Here is an 18,108-nt window from a genome sequence, read left to right on the forward strand (position 1 = left end):
TAGCAGACACTTATCCGGAGCAATTAGGATTAAGTGCCTTGCTCAAGGGCACGTCAATTTATTTGATTTTTTTTTTACCTAGTCTGCTCAGGGAATCGACCCAGTGACCTTTTGGTTACTGGGCCAACGCTCTTAACCGCTAGGCTACCTTCCATCCATTCCATCCCATCTATGATCTATGATATGTTGTGTATACCCCCCCCCCCCCCCCCCCCAAATCTGTGAGGGGAAAAGGAGATGAAAAAATTTCCACACAGTATGTTAAACTGCCATTTTTTTATTAGAAGGAAATTATATACATACAATGAAGTCAACAGTGAAATATTGGCATGCATCTCCTTAGCTTAACAAACTAAGTGACGCTAGGGTGCTTAGCAATATGTCACTGAGGCTTGCGTAAAGTTGCAAATTCAGACATGCACCAAAATCTCGGTGTCGTGTGAAGTCGCGAAGCCTCTGGAGTACGCCTAGTGAAGTGTAAACCCAGCATACGTTTGTGAAGTTGACTGATGGCGCTCTCGCTACCTTTCACATTGAAAACCTAATCAGGGTGCGAAAGCGCCACTTAGTCAATGTCATATAGAAGATTGAACACCTACGAAAGAACAGAGGGGAAAATTATAAAATGGGGAAATGGCTATAGACCTTTTTGTAACACTGCGTGGTAATGACGGGTGTCTGGTTGGGGTATGGGCGCCCACACTTGGGCAGCGGAGTGTAATAGCGTTGACATGTATAATGCAACGCCATTTGTCTTGCGTACCTGTCGCGAGGTGATACATGGGCTGTCCTCTTAGAAGGGCAACGCAGTCCACCAATCAACTCAGTTGGTCCCATGTACCAGTGGTCATTACAGTAAGGCGACAGGCAGGAATCTGAACAAGCATATTGGGACGATGGGAAACTGTACACGAGTTGGTTGCTACTTTTGCGGTACTTGTTTGACAACACCTTATTAGTATCCATGCCAACTGAGGAGATCCTTTGGTCCAGTTAAATGTTTTTACAGTCAATATTGTTGCACACACTGGCACCCAACTCACAGGATGGGAGTTGGGTTGTTCAATTCGGGAATTTGTTCCTCCTTTTGAGAGAACCAATTCCCAAATTGAAGGTCGAGTGGGGTTGTCTGCAGCGTAACTGCTTCATTAAAGGGTCCACTGCCAGAGTCTTGCCGTCTTGTATTTTGAGTGTTGGGGGCATCGGTGTCTTCCTTCACCGGATCCAGCTGTAGGCACGACACTCCACCTCCGGCAATTCCTTATAAACGATGCGGTAGCCACACTCTGTCGAAACCCGCTGGCACTTGTTGGGCCATGTGGTAGGTTTCATCGGTCTGGGGATACGAACAGAAACCAGGCACTTTGTGATATTGGCAACAGAATTCCTGGTTGGCTTTAGCAGATTTTTCTATATCTCACATTTTTAAGGTCTCTTTTTAATTTAGCTATTCATTTGGTTTGTTTACTCACGAGAGGCAAAAGTAGCCATTTTCATGGCAGTAGCACTTGTCACAGCCCCTGTAGAAGGTCTGTCCAGGCTGAAACTGAACCTCCTTGTAAATACACGGACCTGTAGTCAGAATACAGAGCTCAATTGACATTGATAAAAACGTACCGGTTGTTAGAATGCACTGTCAATCTATCTGGCTATGGCATGCACAATTGCAAGGATTTACAAATCAACTCAAAGAGATTACTGCCTGATCCCAATCGGACCCTGAATAAGTAGACCTGCCCTGCTGCACCCTGCGCTGCCAGCATTATTTCAGTTGGCCAGTAGATGGAAATGTTACACTTAAACTGCCTGTGCACCAAAAGAGAAATGACAAGTTACCAGAAACATGTTAGCCTACTCTGGCGCACTACTTAGGACCAGAGCTGGTTCTTCAGCTGCCTTTGATGGAGAACCCTTGTTTTGGTTCCAGATATAACCTTTTTTTTTTTTTTTTACAAAAGGGTTGTTCGTTGGGTGAAATGTTTCTACCTGGAACCAAAAAACAGATCCCTTCATTACACCTTTTTTCCAAGAGTGTATATAATCAAGGTTGTACTGTACCTGCGTGTCTGTAGATGGCTGCCTGGGTCACCTGACAAGTCCAGATGAGACTAAGGGACAGACACAAAGCCCAGAGACAGACTGACATCCCAGGTCCAAACACACGTCTCATCCACGCCATGGCAGCCCGAATCCGCTCCAATAACTAACAAGAAAAATGAACTGGGAAATCTACCAGGAAGAAGCAGGTCTTCACACTCCACTAACCTCCCGACAGCAAATGCAGATCAAAGTGACTGAGTGAAGAGGTAGCCTATGTTTTTATGTGAGAGAGCGCAAGTGCCGGAGGCTGGTGTGTGATGAAGCTGGGAACAGGTTATTTAAGCGAGGAGTGGACCAGATGGTTCGTCTGAGCCCTGTCAGAGTGTGGAAGTCTTAATTCTCACTGCTCTGCGCTCCAGATGGCCTTTATACCCTCCCTGCCCAACACCTGCTCTGACGGCCAAGGTACCACACAGTAGAGAGAGAGAGAGAGAGAGAGATTGGGAGACGCCTAGGACTAAACATACATTTCTGTGCTCGTTTCTTTCCAATTTTTTAAAATGTTATTTTCGTTCCTCCTTCTCTTTTTCTATTGCACTCCTGTCTGTGCCAGAGTGCACCCCCGCCCCTCGTTGTCTGGCCGGCGCATCTCCGTTCTGGAACGCTCTGGGTCGACTGGGGTTTGGTCTGTCTGGGCAAAGGGAAAAGTTCCACTAAATATTTTGATATTTCTTCTGACTCATTGGGTTTATATGAGCAAAGCGCAGCTTCCGGAATTGTAACGCTAGGTGTGGAATGTGGACCGCTTCGTTTCGGAATGTCCCGGCCTGGCGTTTTCCTGTGGGTGTCGGTGCCGTGTCTAGCACTGTAGCACGCTGGGTGGCTTTTTCACAAAAACACACACGCACATCAGTCAACCACACCTGGAGTCTTACGTGGGAACAGGCTGTCGTGTAGGTCTATCTGTCGTCACTGTTGCATTCGGAATAACAATCACTCAGAGAGGAAACTCTGGAGAGCTAACAGACCTAACGGGAACATGACAGCCCTCCGTGATCTAACCCAGTTACCATGACACAAGCCCCTTTTCAATCCCTACATTCAAGTCTGGGCCGTGAGTGGCTCCTTACCTGTTTTTTGGCCACATTAAGTAGAGTTAATTCTCATCTACCACCCAACATCCTAACCAAGTAATTAGCAGCAAACTCACCTTTTTATTGCCCAACCTCAGGGTTTTTGAAAATGATCCAAGCCAGGAGAGTATTCAGACCCCTTGACATTTTTCCGCATTTTGCTATGTTACAGCCTTATTCTGAAATTGATTAAATTGTTTATTTTCCTCAGCAATCTACACACAATACCCCTTAATGACAATGCAATAACAGGGTTTAAAAAATCTTAGCAAATGTATAAAAAAAAACTGAAATATCAAATTTACATAAGTATTCAGACCCTTTACTCAGTACTTTGTTGAAGCATCTTTGGCAGCGATTACAGCCTCAAGTCTTCTTGGGTAGGATGCTACAAGCTTGGCACACCTGTATTTGGGAAGTTTCTCCCATTCCTCTCTTCAGATCCTCTCAGGTTCTGTCAGGTTGGATGGGGAGCGTTGCTGCACAGCTATTATCAGGTCCCTCCAGAGATGTTCGATTGGGTTCAAGTCCGGGCTCTGGCTGGGACACTAAAGGACATTCAGAGACTTGTCCCAAAGCCACTTCGGGACAATCCTGTCTCGAAGCTCTACGGACCATTCCTTCGACCTCCTGGCTTGGTTTTTGGTCTGATATGCCCTGTCAACTGTGTGTACCTTTCCAAATCATGTCCAATCAATTGAATTTACCACAGGTGGACTCCAAGTTGTAGAAACATCTCAAGGATGATCAATGGAAACAGGATGCACCTGAGCTCAATTTCGACTCTTATGGCAAAGCGTCTGAATACTTGTGTAAAAAAGGTATTTCTGTTTTTTTATTTTTAATACATTTGCAAAAATGTCTAAACCTGTTTTCGCTTGTCATTATGGGGTATTGTGTGTAGATGCTGAGCTTTTTTAAAATGTATTTATCAATTTTAGGATAAAGCTGTAATGTAACAAAATGTGGAAAAAGTCAAGGGATCTGAATACTTTCCGAAGGCACTGTATATACAGTGAGCTCCAAAAGTAATGGGACAGTGACACATTTCTTGTTGTTTTGGCCCTGTACTCCAGCACTTTGGATTTCAAATCAAATGATGACTATAAGGTTCAAATGCAGACTGTCATCTGTAATTTGAGGGTATTTTCATCCATATCAGGTGAACCATTTAGAAATGACAGCACTTTTTGTACATAGTCCCCCCCTCCCATTTTAGGGGACCAAAAGTATTGGGACAAATTCATGTACAAATCAAATAAAACTTGTCTCTTGCGACGAATACAAGTGTAGACTTTACCGTGAAATGCTTACTTACAAGCCCATAACCAACAGTACAGTTCAAGAAGAAGAAAATATTTACCAAGTAGACTAAAATAAAAAGTAATCATAAAAGTAACACAATAATAATAACAATAACGAGGCTATATACAGGGGGCACCGTCAGTGTGCAGGGGTACAGGCTAGTTGAGGTAATCTGTACATGTAGGTTGGGGCGAAGTGACTATGCATAGGTAACAAACAAACAGAGCAGCAGTGTACAAAAGGGAAGAGGGGGTGGTCAATGTAAATTGTCCGGTGGTGATTTTATTAATTGTTCAGCAATCTTATGGCTTGGGGGTAGAAGCTGTTGAGGAGCCTTTTGGTCCTAGACTTGGCGCTCCGGTACCGCTTGCTGTGCGGTAGCAGAGAAAACAGTCTATAACTTGAGTGACTGGAGTCTCTGACAATTTTATGGGCTTTCCTCTGACACCGCCTATTATATAGGTCCTGGATGGCAGGAAGCTTGGCCCCCGTCATGTACTGGGTCGTTCGCACTATCCTCTGTAGCGCCTTACGGTCAGATGCCGAGCAGTTGCCATACCAGGCGGTGATGCAACCGGTCAGGATGCTCTCGATGGTGCAGCTGTAGAACCTTTTGAGGATCTGGGGACCCATGCCAAATCTTTTCAATTTCCTGACGGGGAAAAGGTTTTGTCATCACCTCTTCACAACTGTCTTGGGATGTTTTGACCATGATAGTTTGTTGGCGATGTGGACACCGAGGAACATTAAACTCTTGACCCGCTCCTCTACAGCCCCGTTGGTGTTAATGGGGGACTGTTCGGACCTCCATTTCCTGTAGTCCACGATCAGCTCCTTTGTCTTGCTCACATTGAGGGAGAGGTTGTTGTCCTGGCACCACACTGTCAGTTCTCTGACCTCCTCCCTATAGGCCGTCTCATTGTTGTCGGTGATCAGGCCTACCACTGTTGTGTCTTCAGCAAACGTAATGATGGTGTTGGAGTCATGTTTGGCCACGCAGTCATGGGTGAACAGGGAATACAGGAGGGGACTAAGTACACACCCCTGAGGGGCCCCAGTGTTAAGGATCAGTGTGGCAGATGTGTTGTTGCCTACTCTTATCAACGGGTAGCGGCCCGTCAGGAAGTCCAGGATCCAGTTGCAGAGGGAGGTGTTTAGTCCCAGAGTCCTTAACTTAGTGATGAGCTTCGTGGGCACTATAGTGTTGGAACGCTGAGCTGTAGCCAATGAACAGCATATACAGATTCTCACATAGGTGTTCCTTTTGTCCAGGTGAGAAATGGTAGCGTGGAGTTCGATTGAGACTGCGTCATATGTGGTTCTATTGGGGCGGTATGCGAATTGGAGTGGGTCTAGGGTGTCCGGGAGGATGCTGTTGATGTGAGCCATGACCAACCTTTCAAAGTACTTCATGGCTACGGGGCGGTAATCATTTAGGCAGGTTACCTTCACTTTCTTGGGCACAGGGACTATGGTGGTTAGCTTGAAACATGTAGGTATTACAGACTCAGTCAAGGAGAGGTTGAAAATATCAGTGAAGACACTTGATAGTTGGTCCGCACATGCTTTGAGTACACGTCCTGGTAATCCGTCTGGCCCAGTGGTTTTGTGAATGTTGACCTGTTTAAAGATTTTGTTCACATCGGCTACCGAGAGCGTTATCACACAGTCATCCAGATCAGCTGGTGCTCCTGTGCATGCTTCAGTGTTGCTTGCCTCGAAGCGAGCAAAAAAAGGCATTTAGCTTGTCTGGTAGGCTTGCGTCACTGAGCAGCTCGCGTCTGGGTTTCCCTTTGTAGTCCGTAATAGTTTTCAAGCCCTGCCACATCCAATGAGTGTCAGAGCCGGTGTCGTAGGGTTCAATCTTAATCCTGTATTGACGCTTTGCTTGTTTTCATGATTCGTCTGAGGGCATAGCGGGATTTCTTATAAGTGTCCGGATTTGTCTCCTGCTCCTTGAAAGCGGCAGCTCTAGCCTTTAGCTCGATGCGGGTGTTGCCTGTAATCCATGGCTTCTGGTTGGGATATGTACATACTGTCACTGTGGGGACGACGTCATCGATGCACTTATTGGCGAAGCCGATGACTGAGGTGGTGTATTCCTCAATGCCATTGGATGAATCCCGGAACATAATCCAGTCTGTGCTAGCAAAACAGTCCTGTAGTGTAGCATCCGCATCATCTGACCACTTCTGTATTGAGCGAGTCACTGGTACTTCCTGCTTTTTGGCTTGTAAGTAGGAATCGGGAGGATAGAATTATGGTCAGATTTTCCAAATGGAGGGCTGGGGAGAGCTTTTTATGCATCTCTGTTTGTGGAGTAAAGGTGGTCTAGGATTTCTCCCCCATTTTTTTCCCATTGCAACCATGGTTTCCCATGGTTGCATGTAGAAATGTGGTAAAACGTATTTAAGTTTGCCTGCATTAAAGTCTCCGGTCACTAGGAGCACCGGTACTCTACTTCAGGCGAGCAATACCTCCAGACTTCTTTAATATTACACATCGCGCACCAGCTTTTATTGACAAAAAGACACACACCCCCACCCTCATCTTATCAGAGGTAGCGTCTCTGTTCTGCCAGTGCATGGAAAATCACGCTAGCTCCAAATTGTCCGTATCTTCGTTCAGCCATGTCTCGGTGAAACATAAGATGTTACAGTTTTTAATGTCCCGTTGGTAGGATAATCTTAATCATAGGTCATCAATTTTATTTTCCAGTAATTGAACGTTAGCCAGAAGAATGGAAGGCAGTCGGAGTTTACATGCTCGCCTCCGGATTCTCAGAAGGATGCCCGACGTGTATTAAAGTAGTAAAAAGTTAAGTATTTGGTCCTATATTTATAGCACACAACGGCTACATCAAACTTGTGACTCTAAAAATTTGTTGGATGCATTTGCTGTTTGTTTTTGGTTGTTTTTCAGATTATTTTGTGCCCAATAGAACGTCATGGTAAATAATGAATGATACAATACATGATTTACCATTAATTTCTATTGGGCACAAAATAATCTGAAACCAGTGGAGTCTGCTGAGGGGACGACGGCTCATAGTAATGTCTGGAACAGAGCGAATGGAAATGACACAACACATGGAAACCATGTGTTTGATGTATTTGATACCATTCCAGTAATTTGGATCCAGCCATTACCACGAGCCCGTCCTCATCAATTAAGGTGCCACCAACCTCCTGTGTCTGAATCACAACCAAAACAAATAGCGAATGCATCCAATACATTTGTGGAGACACACACTTGATGTAATCATGAGGGACCAAAAACATTTGACTGCTTGAATTTGTACCAATACCTTTGAGGGGTCATAGTCATTATATCATTTCAAATCTAAAGTGCTGCAGTAAAAGAGCCAAAGCAACAACAAACTTGTCATGATCCCAATACATTTGGAGCTCACTGTATGTGCATCGGTGATGACGATGTTAGATGTGTCCGTTTTTAATGAGGAGAACCCCCGCCAGGCCATCACTGTGGCAGCAGAGCCATTACATAACTGGTTAATTATACCAGCTGATGAAATCCACGGTCTAATTTTATCTTGGCGCGTCATCCAACCAGTCTCCAAAAAGAGATCCAGCTAGTTGTAAGTGGCTGTAAGTAGATGCATACTGGTCCTGATCCTGGACATCTATGTTGCCCCTGGATGCTGTTCTTGGGTCAATTTAGCATTTCCCCATTAATGGTTAAGGTTAGGATTTTGGAAAAGCAAGCTGATCCTAGATCTGTACCCAGGGAAACATCTATGTAACTTCTATGGAGCTCTATGTACATTAGGCAAAGGTATATATTGAAGATTATTTCCTATAAAATGTATTGGGCAAACTCTTTAGGAGCTTCGCAGAGAAAATATACTCTCGCACTGCTTGAATCTCAGGACGGCTCGTGTTTGTACATGTGCTGTTCCTTCTTGTGTGTTACGTGGTTAATGCTTGTGTGTTACATGTCCCCTGGAATCGGGGCCCGTATCCACAAAGCGTCTCAGAGCAGAAGTGCGGATCTAGGATCAGGTCCCCACCTGTCAATATATTCATTACCATCTAAAAGGCTAAAGCGATCCTAGATCAGCACTCCTACTCTGATAGACTTTGTGGCTACGGGCCCTGGTCACCACCCAGTGCTTTAGATAGAGTGTGGTGTTATATTGAGTCCTGTCAGCACATCTTGTTCTTAAAGACGGACAATAAACACGTCTGATGTTTGACTTAAACAAGAATCGGCACGGCGACAACATGACCTACATTTTAGTCATTTAGCAGACGCTCTTATCCAGAGCGATTTTTCAGGAGCAATTAGGGTTAAGTGCTTTGTTCAAGGGCACATTGACCGATTTTTTTGGGGGGGGGGATTCAAACCAGCAACCTTTTGGTTACTGGCCAAACACTCTTAACCGCTAGGCTACCTGGCTACTCCCCCCCCCATGAATGAAGGAGATGAAGAAAAAAAAGCATCATTTCGGTTTTTCAATCAGCAGTGACATCTTGCGCGTGTGTGGTTTCGTCTTGCGTGTGTGTGTGTGTGTGTGTGCAAGCGAGTGTGTGCATTGTAGGTAAGGGGTAACGTTTTCCACCTTTCCTGCCAAAGCCTCACATACATAAGCCAGGCCAGGCCCTGCTGCTGGCTCTGTCTACAAAGTGACGTGACATGGTTGCTTTATTTTCAAAGCTGCCACTCTGATGGTGAAGCCTAAACACTCAGACATCCTTTGACAGATACCCATCCCACCAAAACCCTGCCTAGCACATCCTGTTCTCCTTCCCATCCCCTCCGCTCCCGACCGAGCCCATCCACAGATGAGAAACGCACATGGCCAAAGAGCTAATCTCTGCTCACACGATGATGACCACACTCCATGTGATTATTTTCGCTAGCTGCGTGAACACACACAGGCCACACTCTCGCAGGCCACACACACATACGCACTGTGGTCCACTTCCTGACACACACACAGTGACAGGCCACACATACACAAACTGTGGTCCACTCCCTGACTCGACTGTTCTCTCTCCAGTCGATGAGCTCAGGCCTCAGCTCAGCCCTTCAAGGTGTGGCACCCACTGCCTAGTTCGTTGTGTGTAATACTCCTGGTGACTCATAAAGACTGGATGGGTGATGATGATTTAGAAGTGATTTGTAGCCAGGGGCAGACAACATCCTTTTCTTTGACCAGACTGAATTATTTTCACAAGGTGTGCTATAAACAACTGGTCATTCCTTTTTTCCTTTCATGTCTACGGGCAGAAAGGAGAGCGGTCGATAGGACCACACATGTGCAACTGGTCAGACCCAATTGATCGACACTGAGAGTGAGGGTCCAGACTCGCTCACGATCCGAGTCGTACCACACTTCTGTTTAGATACTGTAGATGACAGCTGGTGCAGTCAAAGACAATGACATGTTTACACCATATGCAGGTTTCAATTATTTATCGACTTTTGATGCAATCCATTAGCGTGGCTGTGCAACTTCACTTATCTTATTGCCAACACATCAGCGAACCTCTCAAGAAAGGGAGAAGGCGAGGAGGCATTTGAAAGGGTGTAGTCAGAGAGGAACAGGCGACGTGAGAGGGTTTACTCCGCCCAAAGATAAGACCACGAAGTGAGGAATTTCTGTTTGGAGGTCAATGAGAGAATGTCAAATTTTGTCAACAAAAAATTGAATTGCTAATTTGCTACGTGAGGCTTATTTAATCGGATAGAAGTTTCATATTGCTTAGGTTGTTACGAATGTGCTGATATAAGTGGACGTACGTGGCATTTTGGCAACTTAAAAAAAAATTATATTGGAAATGTGCCTGTTGTTCACACGCGTATCTGCCCTCTCATTGGCTAGAATGGTCCCACCTGATCTTGCCTACTCCCGCTTTCCTTCCATCAAAGACAATACAGTGCTTCCATCTTTGAGGACATGTATTACCATTGTTAGACCGGTCACTCGACTATCTTGTCAATATAGTAGATACTCTTAGGGTGTAGAAGGACACCTTGGCGTCAGTCCGCTGGTGCTGGCATTGCCATCATCTGTCGGTTCCCTGTGATCAAAGTGAAAGCGGCCCTGCCGATACCCACCACAGGGCTCCTCTGTGACAGCTTGGCCCCTGGTTGGCCCCTCTCAAAGCGTGTTGGCACTGCCCGACAGCGTTGGCACTGTCCAGGCCCGGGCCCCCTCCATCCTGCCGTCCCATTGGCCAGCCCGCAGGGAGCAGACAGGAGACGGCCTGCTGCAGCCAAGCTCCAGACTGACCATCTGGGTCTCCTTCTCTGTTTTTTTTTTCTCTCTCTCTCAATTCCAGCTGACTCTTGCTCTTCACTTCTCTTTTCCCATTTGCCAAGATTTGCATTCACTTTCTGTCTTCTTTTTCCATCTCTCTCTCCATCTCTCTCTTCATTCCTCTTTAATGTAATGTGATGTTTAACTGTTTGTCGTTTCAGCATTTCAAGCTTCTGTCATAGAATAAACAGTAGTGTGGAGATAATTTAAATTGATAGTTTACTGTGGTGTCCATTGTTAATACAAATAATGATTATAAAGTAGTTAACCATCTCCTCTGTCTACACTACTGGCTTAAAATCCTACTGTTCCTCGATAGATTCGGAGTTCATTGACAATTTTGAGAACTTCTGGAAGAGGCCCCAGTTTCACAAGAGGAATGGCTTGCATCCAAATAGGAGAGAGGCAAGAGTTCTCTCGGCGAACAACGAGGACGTTCTGTCTGGATGTTCTGGTTCTCACATAGACCTGGCTCAACGGTTTGATCATGGATAAAGACGTTGAAATAGCTGATTACAAAATCTTCAGGTGTGATAGACTGAAAAAAAGGGGGGAGGGGTGGCTATATATGTGAAATTGACTCTCGTGGCATCATTTTGTCTAAGTGTCACTATCCCCAAAAGGTTTGAGTGTTTGGTTATAGATGTGGCCTTATGCCAAAACATGCATATGTTTGTAGCGGAGATTTACTGCCGCCCTGCTGCACTGGAAGAGGGTGTTGGTACTATTTCTGTATTTAAAACTTTTCCGTAATCTGAATTACACTGAACAAAAATATGAACGCAACATGTAAAGTGTTGGTTCCATGTTTCATGAGCTGAAATAAAAGATCCCAGAAACTTTCCATACGCACAAAAAACAACATATATTTCTCAAATTTTATTAGTGAGCATTTCGCCCTATGCCAAGATAATCCATCCACCTGATAGATGTGGCATATCAAGAAGCTGATTAAACAGCATGATCATTACACAGGTGCACCTTGTGCTGGGGACAATAAAAGGCCACACAACACAATGCCATAGTGTAGGAATGTCCACCATTTCTCCTCTATAAGCAGCCTCCAACATCGTTTTAGAAAATATGGCAGTTTGCTGATGTCAACATTGTGAACAGAGTGCCCCAATGGTGCGGGGGGTGGGGGGGGGGGGGTGTTATTGTATGGGCAGGCATAAGCTACGGACAATGAACACAATTGCATTTTATTAATGACAATTTCAATGCACAGAGATCCCGTGACAAGATCCTGAGGCCCATTCATCCGCCGCCATCCCCTCCTGTTTCAGCATGATAATGCACGGCCCCATGTCGCAAGGATCTGTACACAATTCCTGGAAGCGGAAAATATCCCAGTTCTTCCATCGCCTTCTTCCATGGCCTTCACCAGACATGTCACCCGTTGAGCATGTTTGGGATCATTTTTGATCGACGTGTACAACAGAGTGTTCCAGCAGTTTCACACAGCCATTGAAGAGGAGTGGGGACAACATTCCACAGGCCACAAGCAACAGCTTGATCTTTGAAATTGTTGCATGTTGCATTTATATTTCTTTGGGGAGATTTTAACCTGGATTAGTTTATCCCGGGCCTCAGATCATTTGAATAAAATATTTGTATCGACTTTAACCCGACTCAACTAATATCCAAACCTACAGTGCCTTGCGAAAGTATTCGGCCCCCTTGAACTTTGAGACCTTTTGCCACATTTCAGGCTTCAAACATAAAGATATAAAACTGTATTTTTTTGTGAAGAATCAACAACAAGTGGGACACAATCATGAAGTGGAACGACATTTATTGGATATTTCAAACTTTTTTAACAAATCTAAAACTGAAAAATTGGGCGTGCAAAATTATTCAGCCCCTTTACTTTCAGTGCAGCAAACTCTCTCCAGAAGTTCAGTGAGGATCTCTGAATGATCCAATGTTGACCTAAATGACTTATGATGATAAATACAATCCACCTGTGTGTAATCAAGTCTCCGTATAAATGCACCTGCACTGTGATAGTCTCAGAGGTCCGTTAAAAGCGCAGAGAGCATCATGAAGAACAAGGAACACACCAGGCAGGTCCGAGATACTGTTGTGAAGAAGTTTAAAGCCGGATTTGGATACAAAAAGATTTCCCAAGCTTTAAACATCCCAAGGAGCACTGTGCAAGCGATAATATTGAAATGGAAGGAGTGTCAGACCACTGCAAATCTACCAAGACCTGGCCGTCCCTCTAAACTTTCAGCTCATACAAGGAGAAGACTGATCAGAGATGCAGCCAAGAGGCCCATGATCACTCTGGATGAACTGCAGAGATCTACAGCTGAGGTGGGAGACTCTGTCCATAGGACAACAATCAGTCGTATATTGCACAAATCTGGCCTTTATGGAAGAGTGGCAAGAAGAAAGCCATTTCTTAAAGATATCCATAAAAAGTGTTGTTTAAAGTTTGCCACAAGCCACCTGGGAGACACACCAAACATGTGGAAGAAGGTGCTCTGGTCAGATGAAACCAAAATTGAACTTTTTGGCAACAATGCAAAACGTTATGTTTGGCGTAAAAGCAACACAGCTGAACACACCATCCCCACTGTCAAACATGGTGGTGGCAGCATCATGGTTTGGGCCTGCTTTTCTTCAGCAGGGACAGGGAAGATGGTTAAAATTGATGGGAAGATGGATGGAGCCAAATACAGGACCATTCTGGAAGAAAACCTGATGGAGTCTGCAAAAGACCTGAGCCTGGGACGGAGATTTGTCTTCCAACAAGACAATGGTCCAAAACATAAAGCAAAATCTACAATGGAATGGTTCAAAAATAAACATATCCAGGTGTTAGAATGGCCAAGTCAAAGTCCAGACCTGAATCCAATCGAGAATCTGTGGAAAGAACTGAAAACTGCTGTTCACAAATGCTCTCCATCCAACCTCACTGAGCTCGAGCTGTTTTGCAAGGAGGAATGGGAAAAAATGTCAGTCTCTCGATGTGCAAAACTGATAGAGACATACCCCAAGCGACTTACAGCTGTAATCGCAGCAAAAGGTGGCGCTACAAAGTATTAACTTAAGGGGGCTGAATAATTTTGCACGCCCAATTTTTCAGTTTTTGAATTGTTCAAAAAGTTTGAAATATCCAATAAATGTCGTTCCACTTCATGATTGTGTCCCACTTGTTGTTGATTCTTCACAAAAAAATACAGTTTTATAACTTTATGTTTGAAGCCTGAAATGTGGCAAAAGGTCGCAAAGTTCAAGGGGGCCGAATACTTTCGCAAGGCACTGTACATGGATTAATGTAAGAAACCCAGCCAACTCCTCCCTGATTGAACACATTTTGACAAAAGGCCCCCACAAGTACTTATCGAGTGGTGTTTTTTTCTAATGACATCAGTGATCGCTATCCCATTGCATGTATTAGAGATACAAAACAGAAAAACATTGATTCTTGTATATATATACAGTGCCTTGCGAAAGTATTCGGCCCCTTTGAACTTTGCGACCTTTTGCCACATTTCAGGCTTCAAACATAAAGATATAAAACTGTATTTTTTTTTGAAGAATCAACAACAAGTGGGACACAATCATGAAGTGGAACGACATTTATTGGATATTTCAAACTTTTTTAACAAATCAAAAACTGAAAAATTGGGCGTGCAAAATTATTCAGCCCCCTTAAGTTAATACCTTGTAGCGCCACCTTTTGCTGCGATTACAGATGTAAGTCGCTTGGGGTATGTCTATCAGTTTTGCACATCGAGAGACTGACATTTTTTCCCATTCCTCCTTGCAAAACAGCTCGAGCTCAGTGAGGTTGGATGGAGAGCATTTGTGAACAGCAGTTTTCAGTTCTTTCCACAGATTCTCGATTGGATTCAGGTCTGGACTTTGACTCGGCCATTCTAACACCTGGATATGTTTATTTTTGAACCATTCCATTGTAGATTTTGCTTTATGTTTTGGATCATTGTCTTGTTGGAAGACAAATCTCCGTCCCAGTCTCAGGTCTTTTGCAGACTCCATCAGGTTTTCTTCCAGAATGGTCCTGTATTTGGCTCCATCCATCTTCCCATCAATTTTAACCATCTTCCCTGTCCCTGCTGAAGAAAAGCAGGCCCAAACCATGATGCTGCCACCACCATGTTTGACAGTGGGGATGGTGTGTTCAGCTGTTGCTTTTACGCCAAACATAACGTTTTGCATTGTTGCCAAAAAGTTCAATTTTGGTTTCATCTGACCAGAGCACCTTCTTCCACATGTTTGGTGTCTCCCAGGTGGCTTGTGGCAAACTTTAAACAACACTTTTTATGGATATCTTTAAGAAATGGCTTTCTTCTTGCCACTTTTCCATAAAGGCCAGATTTGTGCAATATACGACTGATTGTTGTCCTATGGACAGAGTCTCCCATCTCAGCTGTAGATCTCTGCAGTTCATCCAGAGTGATCATGGGCCTCTCTGATCAGTCTTCTCCTTGTATGAGCTGAAAGTTTAGAGGGACGGCCAGGTCTTGGTAGATTTGCAGTGGTCTGATACCCCTTCCATTTCAATATTATCGCTTGCACAGTGCTCCTTGGGATGTTTAAAGCTTGGGAAATATTTTTGTATCCAAATCCGGCTTTAAACTTCTTCACAACAGTATCTCGGACCTGCCTGGTGTGTTTCTTGTTCTTCATGATGCTCTCTGCGCTTTTAACGGACCTCTGAGACTATCACAGTGCAGGTGCATTTATACGGAGACTTGATTACACACAGGTGGATTGTATTTATCATCATTAGTCATTTAGGTCAACATTGGATCATTCAGAGATCCTCACTGAACTTCTGGAGAGAGTTTGCTGCACTGAAATTAAAGGGGCTGAATAATTTTGCACGCCCAATTTTTCAGTTTTTGATTTGTTAAAAAAGTTTGAAATATCCAATAAATGTCGTTCCACTTCATGATTGTGTCCCACTTGTTGTTGATTCTTCACAAAAAAATACAGTTTTATATCTTTATGTTTGAAGCCTGAAATGTGGTAAAAGGTCGCAAAGTTCAGGGGGGCCGAATACTTTCGCAAGGCACTGTATATATATATATATATACAATATATATATACACTGCTCAAAAAAATAAAGGGAACACTTAAACAACACAATGTAACTCCAAGTCAATCACACTTCTGTGAAATCAAACTGTCCACTTAGGAAGCAACACTGATTGACAATAAATTTCACATGCTGTTGTGCAAATGGAATAGACAACAGGTGGAAATTATAGGCAATTAGCAAGACACCCCCAACAAAGGAGTGGTTCTGCAGGTGGCGACCACAGACCACTTCTCAGTTCCTATGCTTCCTGGCTGATGTTTTGGTCACTTTTGAATGCTGGCGGTGCTTTCACTCTAGTGGTAGCATGAGACAGAGTCTACAACCCACACAAGTGGCTCAGGTAGTGCAGATCATCCAGGATGGCACATCAATGCGAGATGTGGCAAGAAGGTTTGCTGTGTCTGTCAGTGTAGTGTCCAGAGCATGGAGGCGCTACCAGGAGACAGGCAAGTACATCAGGAGACGTGGAGGAGGCCATAGGAGGGCAACAACCCAGCAGCAGGACCTCTACCTCCGCCTTTGTGCAAGGAAGAGCAGGAGGAGCACTGCCAGAGCCCTGCAAAATGACCTCTAGCAGGCCACAAATGTGCATGTGTCTGCTCAAACGGTCAGAAACAGACTCCATGAGGGCCAGACGTCCACAGGTGGGTCAGTCATGGTGTGGGGTGGCATTTCTTTGGGGGGCCACACAGCCCTCCATGTGCTCACCAGAGGTAGCCTGACTGCCATTAGGTACCGAGATGAGATCCTCAGACCCCTTGTGAGACCATATGCTGGTGCGGTTGGCCCTGGGTTCCTCCTAATGCAAGACAATGCTAGACCCCAGGTGGCTGGAGTGTGTCAGCAGTTCTTGCAAGAGGAAGGCATTGATGCTATGGACTGGCCCGCCCGTTCCCCAGACCTGAATCCAATTGAGCACATCTGGGACATCATTTCTCGCTCCATCCACCAACACCACATTGCACCACAGACTGTCCAGGAGTTGGCAGATGCTTTAGTCCAGGTCTGGGAGGAGATCCCTCAGGAGACCATCTGCCACCTTATCAGGAGCATGCCCAGGCGTTGTAGGGAGGTCATACAGGCACGTGGAGGCCACACACACTACCGAGCCTCATTTTGACTTGTTTTAAGGACATTACATCAAAGTTGGTTCAGCCTGTAGTGTGGTTTTCTACTTTAATATTGAGTGTGACTCCAAATCCAGACCTCCATGGGTTGATAAATTTGATTTCCATTGATAATTTTTGTGTGATTTTGTTGTCAGCACATTCAACTATGTAAAGAAAAAAGTATTTAATAAGAATATTTCATTCATTCAGATCTAGGATGTGCTATTTTAGTGTTCCCTTTATTTTTTTGAGCAGTGTATATACTCCAGTCGTACTTTATCAAAAGCCTTTTCAAAGTCAGCTATGAAAACCAGGCCTGGTTTCCCAGATTTTCATGGTGTACTATTGTTTCTAGTGCTTGCCTTATATTATCTCCAATGTATAGTCCATGTAAAAAACCTGTCTGATTAGAATGAATAATGTCCGATTTTAATTCCATGTGCTATACATTTTGCTAGAATTTTTGCATCACAATACTGAAGTGTAAGGGGCCTACAATTTATTTGAATGGACTGGATCTTTATACTTCAAGTTTCAGTAAATTATTTTTGGCAGCATTCCTATGTTGAAGATAAAAAATTATTTGGTGCATTTTTCCCATATTCCATCCAGTTTGCTTTATTATTATAATATATTACACTTGATCTTTGTTGAATACGTTCCTCCGCCATGTATATCTCACTAGGTCAGGATATTTCAACCTCCATATATCCACTAGTCCCAATATATCCATGACATTCATGATTTCCTTAAGAGCATGAGGGTGATGGTTTGTAGTGTGATTTCCTTTATGGTCCATAGAGGTATTTAAAACAGTATTATAATCTCCCGCCATAACAATAGAGTCTTGTATTGCTTGGAGGGTTGCCAATGTATGATATATATTTTCAAAGAAGCGTGGGTCATCACTATTTGTTTCCGTAAAGGTTAATGAGCCATATCTGTTTATAGTCCAATAACATATTTAAAATCCTCAATCTACCTTGTGGATCTGTTTGGACAATTTGCATATTCAGATCAAAATGACTGTTAATTAATATTAATTATTATTAACCCTTTTTGAGTTTCTTTGCCCATGGGAGAAGTATATTTCTTTAAAATATATAATTATGTTATAATTATATATAAATATATAAAAATATATAAATAATTAAAATT

General features: G+C 43.9%; 1 protein-coding gene across 1 annotated transcript; it reads right to left on the minus strand.

The window, feature by feature from the left end:
- Positions 1–255: 255 nt before the first annotated feature.
- LOC149975887 (uncharacterized) lies at positions 256–2,983 on the minus strand. The gene is made up of 3 exons (XM_090205167.1): positions 2,059–2,983; positions 1,473–1,572; positions 256–1,336 (listed from the first exon to the last, which is right to left on the minus strand). Exons 1-3 carry the CDS (start codon positions 2,177–2,179, stop codon positions 1,216–1,218), a joined length of 342 nt encoding a protein of 113 aa, XP_090061293.1. The 5' UTR covers positions 2,180–2,983; the 3' UTR covers positions 256–1,215.
- Positions 2,984–18,108: the final 15,125 nt, after the last annotated feature.

This window comes from Oncorhynchus mykiss, chromosome 17 (genome assembly GCF_057628025.1).
Source record: "Oncorhynchus mykiss isolate SJ-2025 chromosome 17, ASM5762802v1, whole genome shotgun sequence".
Classification (NCBI taxonomy): domain Eukaryota; kingdom Metazoa; phylum Chordata; class Actinopteri; order Salmoniformes; family Salmonidae; genus Oncorhynchus; species Oncorhynchus mykiss.

Bases quoted from the DNA above. Each gene is read 5' to 3' on its own strand.
- LOC149975887 (XM_090205167.1), bottom strand. From the start codon at position 2,179: ATGGCGTGGATGAGACGTGTGTTTGGACCTGGGATGTCAGTCTGTCTC. The intron at 1,573-2,058 runs GTACAGTACAAC...TTCTGACTACAG, and splicing joins AGCCATCTACAGACACGCAG to GTCCGTGTATTTACAAGGAG. The intron at 1,337-1,472 runs GTGAGTAAACAA...TCGTATCCCCAG, and splicing joins AATGGCTACTTTTGCCTCTC to ACCGATGAAACCTACCACAT.